General features: G+C 37.1%; 1 protein-coding gene across 12 annotated transcripts in view; it reads left to right on the top strand.

Annotated features, from left to right (window-relative positions):
- The window catches only part of DOCK10 (dedicator of cytokinesis 10), a 260102-nt gene that overhangs the window by 159763 nt on the left and 87933 nt on the right, over window positions 1-12406 (top strand). For all 12 annotated transcript variants that reach the window (XM_077868996.1, XM_077868993.1, XM_077868990.1 and 9 more), the window contains 6 exons: window positions 1970-2153; window positions 3404-3489; window positions 3758-3841; window positions 3964-4119; window positions 11425-11646; window positions 11805-11927. In XM_077868996.1, the coding sequence (XP_077725122.1) occupies window positions 1970-2153; window positions 3404-3489; window positions 3758-3841; window positions 3964-4119; window positions 11425-11646; window positions 11805-11927 (855 nt within the window). The remainder of the gene's footprint in view (window positions 1-1969; window positions 2154-3403; window positions 3490-3757; window positions 3842-3963; window positions 4120-11424; window positions 11647-11804; window positions 11928-12406) is intronic.

Below are 12406 nucleotides of genomic sequence, written 5' to 3'. Positions count from 1 at the left end.
CCACTTGCTACCTGCAGAATCCCAAACACATTTTAATTTATCTCCCCAAGCCTCCATGTTAAATGGAAAAATAAAATTTGTCTCACAGAGTTGTTATGGGATTAAGTGGAATAATGGCTGTGAATGCTCAGCACGGTACCTGGCATCTAGATGACAAGTGTTTAGTAAGTGTCAAATTTGTGGTAGTAATCATGATATTGTGGAAGTTGAAAGGAACAAGCTATTTTAGGATAGTCTCTGAGAACATTGCAAAGAAGATATTAATGGGAATATATTAAAAATTATTTTTTCTTGCCACCAAGAATAGCAATCCCATTGTCAAAAAGAATTCTATACTTTGATGTTAAGACATAATCTCACATTATAGTGATACTCTCAACTTATGATTCTTCTCCTATTTGTATTTTACTGGGTTATCTTAAGTACATAGACTTCACTCGGTTATAATTGTGAGTACCCTAATGGCTTCCTAGCAGTATAGGTAAGAGTAGACTACCTGTATCAGAATTATCCGAGAGTGAATTAGAGATGGAATATCAAAGTGCCTTAATTTGCTCTTATGTTCCCTCCACTTTCAGTGGGATTCTCCCATATTGGAACAGTTTACTTTTTTTTATACTTGGATGCTCCATCCATGGAAGACCAGTATGAAGTAGCTACTCAGTCCCTGAGACCATTTTAATTCTCTGCACTGCACAAAATCTTTATTCCTTCAACCTTTTGTTCATTCACTATTCCCTACAAATGTCAGTTCCCCAAAGATAAGAACTGATCTTATTCCCTTATAAAAGGTGACTGTTGAACGCACTGGTACTGAGACCTTCTGTATGACAGCACAGGATATAATGGTGAGCAGAGCTGGCCCGGTCCTCCTAGAGGCAGCCATGAGAGAGACAGATGTTGGTCAAAACAAACAAATGAAAATGAAGAAGTATATAATTCCAAATGGTGGTAAGTGCCTAGAAGACAAGACTCTTGCCCTAACTGAGGAATTGAGGAAGGGCTAACTGAGCAAGTATGACTCTGATTGAGATCTGAAGAGTGACAACAAGTCCTCTAAGTAGATGGGGGACAAACATGATGCTGATTGTGTGCAAGCACACACTTGGGGGAAGGGCTGCTTCGAGCCTTGTGACACCAACAAAGCTTGTGACAAGAGCACATTTTCAGGATCTAGAGCACAGCCTCATCAGTTTACCACCAAAGGCAAAGTAGAGATGTGAGGTTAGAGAAAAACCTGGAGTTTGATGAAAAGGCCAGAGCCACCAAAAGGAATGTGGTGTCCTGCCCTGTGGATGTCATGTCCTTTAAAGCCATTGACCAGATGAGAGAGAAAGGAGTCTAAGGCAGAGCCAAGGTTAGCATTAGATATCATCAAGATAAAGAAGAGCCAGTAGAGATGATTGAGAAGTGGTGACCAGTGAAGAAGAAAGAAAATCAGAATCGAGTGTGGTCATGGAAACCAGACACTGACGGATTTCAAGAAGGAGGAAGTGGCCACCATACTAATTCTACTGAAAAGTCAAGGAAGATACAAAGAAGGAAACATCCCAGCATAGAGTTTGTTAACAACCATAGCAAGTGCTGCCCTGGGTGCGACGGGGCCAAAAGCCCAGCTGGAGTGAGTAGTAGACAGAACACAGGATGAGAAAGTGAAGACAGTGACTCAAATCAACCAGTGAAGTATAGAGTCTATTCCCACAGATACCTGAAGAGGAAAATTGTTAACCACCGTACTCATCCAATCATCAAAAACCTAAATAGAATACCTGTTCATACAAAAAGACTTGAAAAAAAACAAAACAAAACAATTCATGGCCATCCAAATGCTTCCCTTCTTTTGGCTGATCTTTATGTTACTCTCCCATATGGAAACTCTTCGGAAGTGTGACCCCATAAGAAATGTATCTCACTCTCTAAGACTTACTATCTGGGGTTTTTAATTTCTCTCTTTCTTTTTATACCACAGAATAACAGACTAAGAAAGTATGCCTTTGAATTAAAAATGAATGACCTAACCTATTTTGTGCTGGCGGCTGAGACAGAGTCAGATATGGATGAATGGATCCACACCCTCAACCGCATCCTGCAAATCAGTCCTGAGGGGCCCTCTCAGGGGAGGAGGAGCACAGAGCTTGCAGATCTGGGGCTGGGTGAGAGCACGTGTGTCCACTTCCCTTTGTTTTCAAAGTGTGATCTGCACATTGGGTTCATTTAAGCTGCCAATGACTGTGGTAACTACCACATCTGGCTCATCCACCCCTGAGCTATTTGCCCCAGAAAATCACCCCTAAATCTTGACTTTCACTGAATAGTGAAGGTCGCCACACATATGATTTTGAGTTTACTGGCAATGGTTTGAGGATGGAAGTAATTTGTCAACAGTATCAAAAATATACCCATGTCTGATGGGAGGTTCTTAGATGGGGTAGTTGTATAATAGCCTTTCGTTTCATTTAATTAAAATGATATTATAGAAAGACAAACATGAATTACTTCCTTTTAGTTGAAAGATATCTTTCCAAAAAAAAAAAGAGGTATCTTGTCATCTATGCTTTTTGGCCATACTGAGACCAGCTTATATGTGAAAGTTCCATAAATTTTGTACCATATTAGAGATCTCTATAAGATAAAAAATTTATCTTCTTCTCATCCTCATTACCTCTTAAGATTCTAATTCGTTCTAGGCAAAGAGAAGAGAGAGGAAAGGAGAGGTGATATGAAAGGTAGAAAAACAGGTCTATGATCATATGAAAGACAAGTTTACCTTCAGAGTTGGTCACTTCTCCCAAAGGAGAACTATTTTAACATGTTTTGCCCAGCACCATGAGACTTTAGAAACCAGAATCTTTAAATGTCATATGCTATTAAGTAAAAGAGATATAGGGTAATGGGAAAGAAAACGGTGGTTGACTTTAATACAACTACTATATACAATGGTAGATGTTTTAGGTAAATTCATGATTTACTTAATAATGATCAATGAGAGAATTAATGTTTACAGAGTTTCAGAGAGTTTAACTAACTGAAGCTAGAATGTGGATTTGAAATTGATGGCCTGAGGTGGTCAGAATTATCAAAAATATATACACATATAAGAAAACTTTAGTATGCATTGATAAAGTAAGTCATGACAACCTCAGGTATAAAGCTAGTTAGTATTAGAAGAGTCAAGAATTCTTATGAGCTCAGGGTGCTGTCATGGAAAGAATCTCATCATGACCATCAGGAGGTCTGATTTCCAGGCCCAGATCTTATAACAAAATGGAGTCCTAGAGCCAGGTACAATGAAGGCATCTGCTCACCAACATCCATTCCACATCCAGTTTTGATATGTCACAGCCTAGACAAATGTATTATTCATGAATATTACTAATGACCTGTCTTGGTGTATCTTTTCAAGATTCACTGGATAATTCTATAACTTGTGAATGCATGCCAGAGGAAACAGAGTCTTCAGAAAACAGCCCACACCCAGACTTCGCAAAAGTAATAAAGCTGACATTTTGCTATACAAATAATTTGAATTATTTATTAGTAATTGTTTTCATGGAAAAGACGGAAATGTTGTATTTTAAGATTTAGACTACATTTATACAACACTTAAAAAAATAAAAGCATGTTTTGATAAGATTTGCTGAGTATTAATGGATGATATTAAAATAGTGATAATATAGAGCAACTTCTTAGCATGTGGATGGGGCTGGGCTGTATCTGGATACTTAATTACCGAGAGCTAATACAGTTTTCTCTGTAGTACCTCACAGAAACTGAAGAGACTGTCAAAACAACCCGAAATATGGAGAGGCTAAATCTGTTCTCTCTGGATCCAGATATAGATGTAAGTCGGAATTCTAAGCAGACGTGAACTTGATCCACACAATTGGAACACAGTTTATAATTTAGAATTTCTTTTTTTATGACCGGTGTTTGTTGAGAGAGACTTTTAACATTTTTTTTCAGACCTTGAAACTTCAGAAAAAGGACCTTTTAGAAACTGACTCTGGGATCAAACCATTTGAAGAAAAAGCTGCCAAGAGAATCATGATCATTTGTAAAGCTCTCAACTTAAATCTTCAGGGATGTGTTACGGAGAATGAGAATGATCCGATAACGAATGTAAGTTTCCCTCTGTTACATCCTATACAGAACAGCCAATATCATACCCCCCTGGCTGAAATCTTTTCTACTCCTGGTAATTCCAGGGACTGAGTTCACACCCTCTAGTCTACCAGGGAGTATGAATAACAGCATTTTCCACATTACAAAAGTGCACAAGTTCTGAAGTGGAATAGTAAATATACTACCATAAAATTTTCCTCTTACTTTAAAGAAGCAGCTTCGTCAAGGGAGTTTTCTAGGGTCCTTTCCATTAAATCACACAGTGGTTCAGAGTTTCCCAAGATATGGTTTGTTTCTTCTTGGCGGTACCTGAGATGGCCTTTAAATCAAATTTCTTCTTTTAGTATTTATATGCTTATTTGAATGTATATTAGAGAACAGTTTAAACAAAGAAATCAACTCTGTGATTTCATAGCCTTTACTACTGAACACCAGGCTACATAGTGAATCAAGTAAAGTAATATCAGATAAATATTAAGTAATAGTAGACATGGTACATGGAAATGGGGGAAAAAAGGTGTGTCACTGATATTTGGGAACCACCACAGTGCTCATTACATCAACACAAGATTCCTTTTCCTACTAAATGAGCTGTCTTGAGAGTTCTTAGTCTAGGGGATAGTTCTATACCAACTGTAGCAGTATTGATAGGAAGGGAGCATTTTGAGAGCATAAACATTAAAAGTTGAACTACAAAGAAGAAAATAGGAACGCCTGAGTAGCTCAGTTGGCTAAATGTTCAACTCATAGTTTGAGCTCAGGTCATGATCATGAGATCAAGCCCTGCATTGGGCATCACACTCAGTGGGGGGAGTGGGGCGGGTCCTGCTTGGGGACTTTCTTCCTCTCCCTCTACCTCTCCCCCTGCTCCCACACATACTTTCTCTCTCTCTCTCAAATAAATAAATCTTTAAAAAAAAAAAAAAAACAGAAAATAATTGGGATCTCTGGGTGGCTCAGCAGTTTAACGCCTGCCTTTGGCCCAGGGTGTGATCCTGGAGTCCAGAGATTGAGTCCCGCATCGGGTTTCCTGTGTGGAGCCTACTTCTCCCTCTGCCTGTGTCTCTGCCTCTGTCTCTCTCTCTGTGTCTCTCATGAATAAATAAATAAAATCTTTAAAAAAAAACCAGAAAATAAAAATCACACCTAATCCTAACATCAATAAAAAGCAGTGTTATTTATTGGCATGTTCACTTTCATTTTTTTAAAATTCATTCCACTCTAATTTTTCGTAAGTCATCCCTCAATTGTCATCTTTTGCCTCAAAGAAGAAGACTTATTTCTAGATTCATTATATAAGCCACATTTACTTTTAGAAGACAGAACAGCATTAAGTTTTCTCTACAAACTGAGCACACACATCCTGCGCACACCTCTATGACACAGTAATAACAATATGTCAAATGATTGTTGTGAGGATTAAATTAATATATGGAAAGGACTTAGATAATACTTGGTGCGCAGTAAGCAATGATTACATATTTATTGTTAATTTAATATATGGGAAAAGGCTTTGTGAATACTATACAATCGACATATCAGTATTTTCAGTGTTATTTGTGAGAGCCCTGTTGACAAGTAAGCTAAAATTGAAATGTGTCACCAGTAAGAATCTTCATCCAGAATGAAACTTTCTCTTATTTTATGACTATAATTGTGCACCAGGTATGTGAGTAAAAGTGATAGCACTGGAAGTCACGATTATTCATTTCTCAGCCAATACTTATTCAGTACGCCTATTGAGAGCCAGACTTGTTCTAGGTACTGGGCAAACAGTGGGAGTAGGGGAAAGATAACAACCCTCCTGCCCTTGTAAAGATTGATTCTCTGTGGAAAGAATAAACAGTACATTTTTTTACAGGCCAAATAAATTAACATAATAATCACACATGATTCACAGTTCTTTAAAATGAATCAGTATGTCAGATGTGATACAGAGGAACTGGGAGACAGGTTACTCTGGGTGCCAGGGTCATAGTAGGTGACAATTGAACAGAGACCCAAAGAGTGAGAAGGATAAAGGTCAGGTGAAGGAAGATATTCTAAGCAGAAGAAAGAACAAGTGTGAACATCTCAAAACTACTAAGTCTTGGCAATTTCTGGGAACAGGAAGCAGATACAGAGGGGAAGGGCAGACAAAGATGATATGGGAGGAACAGTTACAAGGTAAGATAATGTCAGGTATAGGCTGTAGGGAAGAGTTTGGATTTATCCTGAGTGGAGGCTGTAGTGATTTGAAACCCTTTCAAATGGTGTAGTTTCAATTTCTGTTTTTAAAGATCCTACCAGAAAAAAAGGGGGGCGGGGATTGGAGGAAACAAGAGTTGGCCAGGGATAGTAGATAGGAGGCTACCACCATAGTTCATTGCACAGTTTAGACTAGCACTGGCAAGGAAGAAGGAGAGAAATGGATGGATTTGACTTGATGTTGGGTAAATGGAATGAACAGGTTTTTCTGATCCATTGGATATACAGGATAAAGGGAAGAAATATTTTCAAGGATAAACCTCTGTTTTTTGCTTTGAACACTTCTATGTGTGATGGTGCCATTTACTAAGAGAACAAGACTAGATGAAGAGCAGATTTGGGAGACATTGGCCAAGAATTCCATTATGGGCATGTTAGAGGCCTACTAGATATCCAAATAGAGATGTCCATTGGGCAAAGTCAGATACAAGTTTGGAGCTTGAGGGAGTAGCCATGAATGAGACATAAATGTAGAGAAACCTGGGCCAAACAGAGACCTAGAGAGACACATTTGGGAATTTCTGTATGCATAGAAAAAGGGCCAAAAAACAAATATTTAACAGATGAATAAAGAAGTGACCAAAGAAATCTAAGAAAGAATGGTCACTGAAGTAGAGATAAACCAGAAAAGCATGGCTGATGCCAAGACAGAGTGTCAGCTGTGTGAAATGGTGTTGAATTGCTGAGAGTAACAGCAAGGCAGAGAGGAGCCCAGCAGCTGTGGCAACGTGGAGGATTCCCGGATTCTAGCAGAAATTTCCATATTTCAGAACATAGTTCTTTTTGGGATTAAAATTAAAAAACAAAAACAAAAACAAAACAAAACAGGAAGCCTAGAAACTTGCTTCTTGAAACTACTTGGAAATATCAGGAAAATGTAACCCAAATCATACTAGCATTTAACCATCTTATTAAATAAAAATGTCGTGTTTTTTTTGTTTTTGTTTTGTTTTTGTTTTTGTTTTTTTGACAAGGCATAGCCTTAATTGTGATTTAAAAAACCCATCTTAGAAACTGAAACTCGAAGATAATGGGCTTTTCTTTCCAGTGACAGGCATATGACTCCTTCCACATGGATTCCTTTCTTTGTACTAAAACACATGCTCAGAGGTTTAACATTGGTATTTGGGCCAATCTTGCCAAGCATGAGAACATGCCCAAGTTCAGAACCCAGCGTCAGTCTGCCCTTTATGTCTGTAAAGCCAGAGGGACAAGTCAATTTGAGGTGCTTTAAATGTCCGTATTTGTTTTTACTTTATTTTAAAGTTGATACAAATGTTTTTAAAAAAATAGAAAATTACCTTGTAAAAAATAATTTCATCGTGCTTCTAAGCAATAATACAAAATAAGTAATAAAACAGCCTCACCTAAACTCTACAGTAATTTTTTATGTAATGACATTGTTTATATATTATTCAGTGACACTCTTGTTAATCTACCTGTTTTTAAACTCATCATTTTTAATTCAGGGAACATATTTTTTAAGTTAAACGAAATATTTCTCCAGGTTGCCGAAGAATCAGCTCCTGCATTTAATGAATGTGTTTCTAAAGAGACTCCCTCAAAGAACTTTTCCCTGATGAGGAAACGGTTTTTGACAGCATGTAATCTTTTAGTCAGTCCATTGAAAACCAAATTCAAATTGATGGTTTTCTAGTATAAAATATTTCTTTGAAAATAGCAATTGATTCCAAAACCTGCTTCACAGCAGAGCTATTTGAAAATTTTGCGTTCTTGATTTTTTTTTGAGAAAATACAGAACTCTAAACATAAGAAGCCTATGACTTCATTTGTTCAGCTTTCAAGTGCCTGATTAAACAAATCCTTATTGAAAAGCCACTGATTCAAAAAGTAAGATTTGACATTTAAGTTGAAAAGGTGGATTGGAAGAAATAAATGAATCACCATATGAGCTTTAATTTCTGATGGATTATCAAAGTAGGTAATTTATTTCCATTCACCAAGCAGAAATGAAAATCAAAATGCCGCCAATTCACGAAAAATAATAGGATTTTTTCCCTTGACCTTCAATGTGTTTTGAGCTCCTACCTGAGTTATTTTCACATAATTTTTGCATTTGCAACTCTTGGCAGACAACTGCTGCCATAAACCAGAAGTTTTTCTAAACTAAATTAAATGGTAAAATATAAAACTCCCACTTTTTAATTCTCTTATTTTTTAATAATTGGTTGAATTTGATTTTTTGTGTGTAGTTCTGTTTCTAACAGTAAGGAAGCTGGCAAGTACTGCTAATATTAAGGACTTACACTAATAACCCTGTTATAAGCTAGCTATAGAACTGTTTTAAAGCACATGAGATACCTATCAAACACTCAGTACAATCCACATCATGAGTGAGTCTGTACAATGATGAACATAATATGTTTTTGTATATAACCTGCTTGTCCACAGAATACATGGTGATAGGCATCCATTCAAAATTAAGTAGCATAAACAAAAGTAAAAATGTTTATTGTAAGCATATTCCATTTTTAGAAGCCTAGAGTTAATGAAATGTAATTATATCTACTTGCATGTGTATGATTATTTGTTTATATCTATACATATGTATAATATGTATGTAGTTACACATGCATGTATTTATTTTGGTCCTCGTTTTATTTAATCTCTATTGCATTTGATGGTTTTCTAGTTGAACATTCCTTCTTTCTTGAATCTTTCGTCTTCTTTTTTTTTTTATTGAATCTTTCTTCTTCAGTTTCTATGATACTCTGGCAGGATTGAACTTGTCATTTTTTTCTTTAAATCTCTCTCCATTCCTCAATCTCCTTTATAAACTTTGAGTTGCTGAGAGTAACAGCAAGGCAGAGAGGAGCCCAGCAGCTGTGGCAACGTGGAGGATTCCCGGGACTCTAGCAGAAATTTCCATATTTCGGAACATACTTTCATTTGGGATTAAAATTTTTTTAAAAATTGTCCTTTGCATGCTGATATTTCCCAGGATGCCCTTCTAATTCTCTTCTCTTTATCTCATGGTAGACAGTAGCCCATATATAAAACTCCCCAGCCTAGCTTCATTCGCTGGGCTTAAGATTCATATCTCCAACTGTGATTGGAATGTCCTAGAGATGACTCTGCACACCATCCAGAACTCACCTCTGTATATTTATCGTATATATTAGTAAATCACATTGACATCCACTTAGTTTGTTATGTACTCAAACCTAGGAGTTTTCTTTTATGCATGCATTCCCCTATAAACACCTCTTTCCACGCCCCCTCACCCCCGGACACACAGTGGACTTCTGCATCGTTTGGTTGTACCTTCTTAATGTTCCTCAAATGCATTGTCCACAAATGTATCATTTCATGGTCTTTGTATTCTTTCATGACCTTATGGCTTTGTGCATGTCACTCAAGTGACCCTAGGTACCCCTTCTAACCACATCTTTACCTAAATTCTGCTTCTTTAAAACTTAATCAAGGGGACACCTGGGTGGCTCAGTTGGTTAAGTATCTGCCTTCAGCTCAGGTCATCATCTCAGGGTTCTGGGGCTGCGTCTCAAGGTGGGCTGTCTGCTTAGCACAGACTCTGTTTCTCTCTCTGCCTCTCCTCACCACCACTCATACACGTGCTCTCTCTCTGTCTCTCTCTCTCTCTCTAATAAATACATAAAATCTTAAAAAAAAAAAAACTCAACCAAGAAATTTTCCCTTTCTTTCCTATCTTCCATTCTCTTCCCATTTTCTCTTTATTTCACATCTCCCCTTTCTTCCATAGCAAGGTGGCTAGAGGTGAAGAGGCAGTTACACAAAGGCTTGGAGTTCACAAGACCTCCAGATTATGGGGGAGCAGAAAGCTATGTGGATGGGACAACTGGGTGGCTCAGCAGTTGGGCGCCTGCCTTCAGCTCAGATTGTGATCCCAGGATCCAGGATCAAGTCCCGCATCAGGCTCCCTGTGAGGAGCCTGCTTATCCCTCTGCCTATGTCTCTGCCTCTCTCTCTCAGTCTGTGTCTCTCATGAATAAATAAATAAATCTTTAAAAAGAAAGAAAAAGAAAAAGAAAGCCATGTGGAGGCACAGAAATGGCTTACACTTGGCCTTTGCAAGATGTGGCGCACTTTGCAGGGCAGTACAGAGAAAGCGATTAGAAAAAGTGGCTATGGTTGGGAGACTGGTTACTTTGAACCAGTAAGTAAACTGAGTAAGCAAATAAGCAAATAGGCCAATGATAACAAGAGCCAAGGTTTTCACTATAGGAGGAAAGAGTTATATATAAGTAGGGAGAAGGCTTGAAAAAAGCCTTCCGGATTTGCATTGGAAATACAAGTTTCAACATGAACTCGTGAGTTTTTAATAAATATTCACATACAGATAGATATAAAGAAGTCATTGTAGATGTGGATGGTATGTGTGGACACGTGCATGTGTATGTGTGTGTGTGTCCCAGTAACAATGAGCATAATGAGCACTGAGATCTTGGTTTCTAAATGTCACCCTCACAGAAAGGAACCAGGGCTATATGGACAAATGAATGGACGTTGAAAGTATTAAGATGAACCTACAACCTCTTGTTGAGTCAAGAAGTGCCCCCCCCCCCAAATTATGAGGATCTACCAAAACAAACAGGAGCTACCTCTAGCCAAATCTGGGACAATCTGACCATCACTATAAATAATGATACTAAGAGATTAAAATCTATTGAATAAAATAGTAGTAATCTATGTATCTATACTTGTATGTATAAATCAATAAATAAGAAAGGAAAGGTCATAATTACAGTAGAATACCAATGAATAAATGCACAAAAAATGATCACCACCAGAAAATCACCATTGATAGCCATAGTAGTAGGTGATTACAGTGGGAGTTACCAATGGTAAGTTAGGTTTGATGAGTATCTGGACATAGGGGTAACCTCAGAATATATCTCCAAAACTGCTAATCACTTAGCACTTGACATATATTACTGACATTAAAAATATTTTATATAAATAGTAGCAGTTTACTGTTTTAGTAATATACTAAAGAGGCAATTGCAGGTGTAATAATTTTATATCAAAATCATCGATTCTTTCTTTTTCCTGCAGATTGAGCCTTTTTTTGTGAGTGTGGCACTTTATGACCTCAGAGAGAGCAGGAAAATTTCTGCCGATTTTCACGTGGATCTAAATCACACTGCTGTCAGGCAGATGCTCTCAGGGGCTTCGGTGGCTTTGGAAAATGGAAACATTGACACTGTCACTCCCAGACAATCAGAAGAACCTCACATCAAAGGATTTCCAGAGGAATGGCTAAAATTTCCAAAGCAGGTTGCACTTTTGTTTACTTGTGATGGCATAAAAAATGCCTGTTTCTTTGTTCTTACCAAAAGATTACATCAGTTTCCAAAATAAAAATTCTCTTAAAGCTGTCCCTTAAAAAAATGAAATTTTGTAAATGTCTTCAATATGCTTTTCTTTGTACACAGGCTATATTTTCTGTAAGCAATCCCCATTCTGAAATTGTTTTGGTGGCCAAAATAGAAAAAGTACTGATGGGGAACATTGCAAGTGGTGCTGAACCTTACATTAAGAATCCAGACTCCAACAAGGTAATGCATAATCTTTTCCATAAATAACTTCAATTGCTTTCAAGATATAAAATCACTCTCCCTTGATGAATTATCAGGTGTGGTAAAATGTAAGTCTTGAAATAGTTGCTTTTTAGTGAAATGAATATTCATCAGGAAAATTTAAAATGATATATTCTTGATTTATGTTTTTTGACCAAGCAACTTCTGACTTCTGATAATCCATTTGTAGAAATAAGTTTAAATGTGGACAAAACATTAACTCCAAGGATCAAGTATTAGCAATAATGAAAAGTTGGGATTGATCTGACTTAAAAACAAGTGAATACAGTTTACTGATGATGAACTAAGTGATAATTTTATATCATTTTAGATAATTTTATATCAAATTATATTAACACCTAAGTGAAGAAAGAGGAAGTACTGGAAGTTCTTTGAGTGGTGGGACTACAGGAAATTTTTTCTTCCCTTTTTTCTTTTTCTTTCTATATATATATATA

Source organism: Canis aureus, chromosome 24, assembly GCF_053574225.1.
Source record: "Canis aureus isolate CA01 chromosome 24, VMU_Caureus_v.1.0, whole genome shotgun sequence".
Classification (NCBI taxonomy): domain Eukaryota; kingdom Metazoa; phylum Chordata; class Mammalia; order Carnivora; family Canidae; genus Canis; species Canis aureus.
The sequence above is the reverse complement of the archived record's forward strand: the minus strand, read 5'-3'. Positions and strand labels throughout refer to the sequence as shown.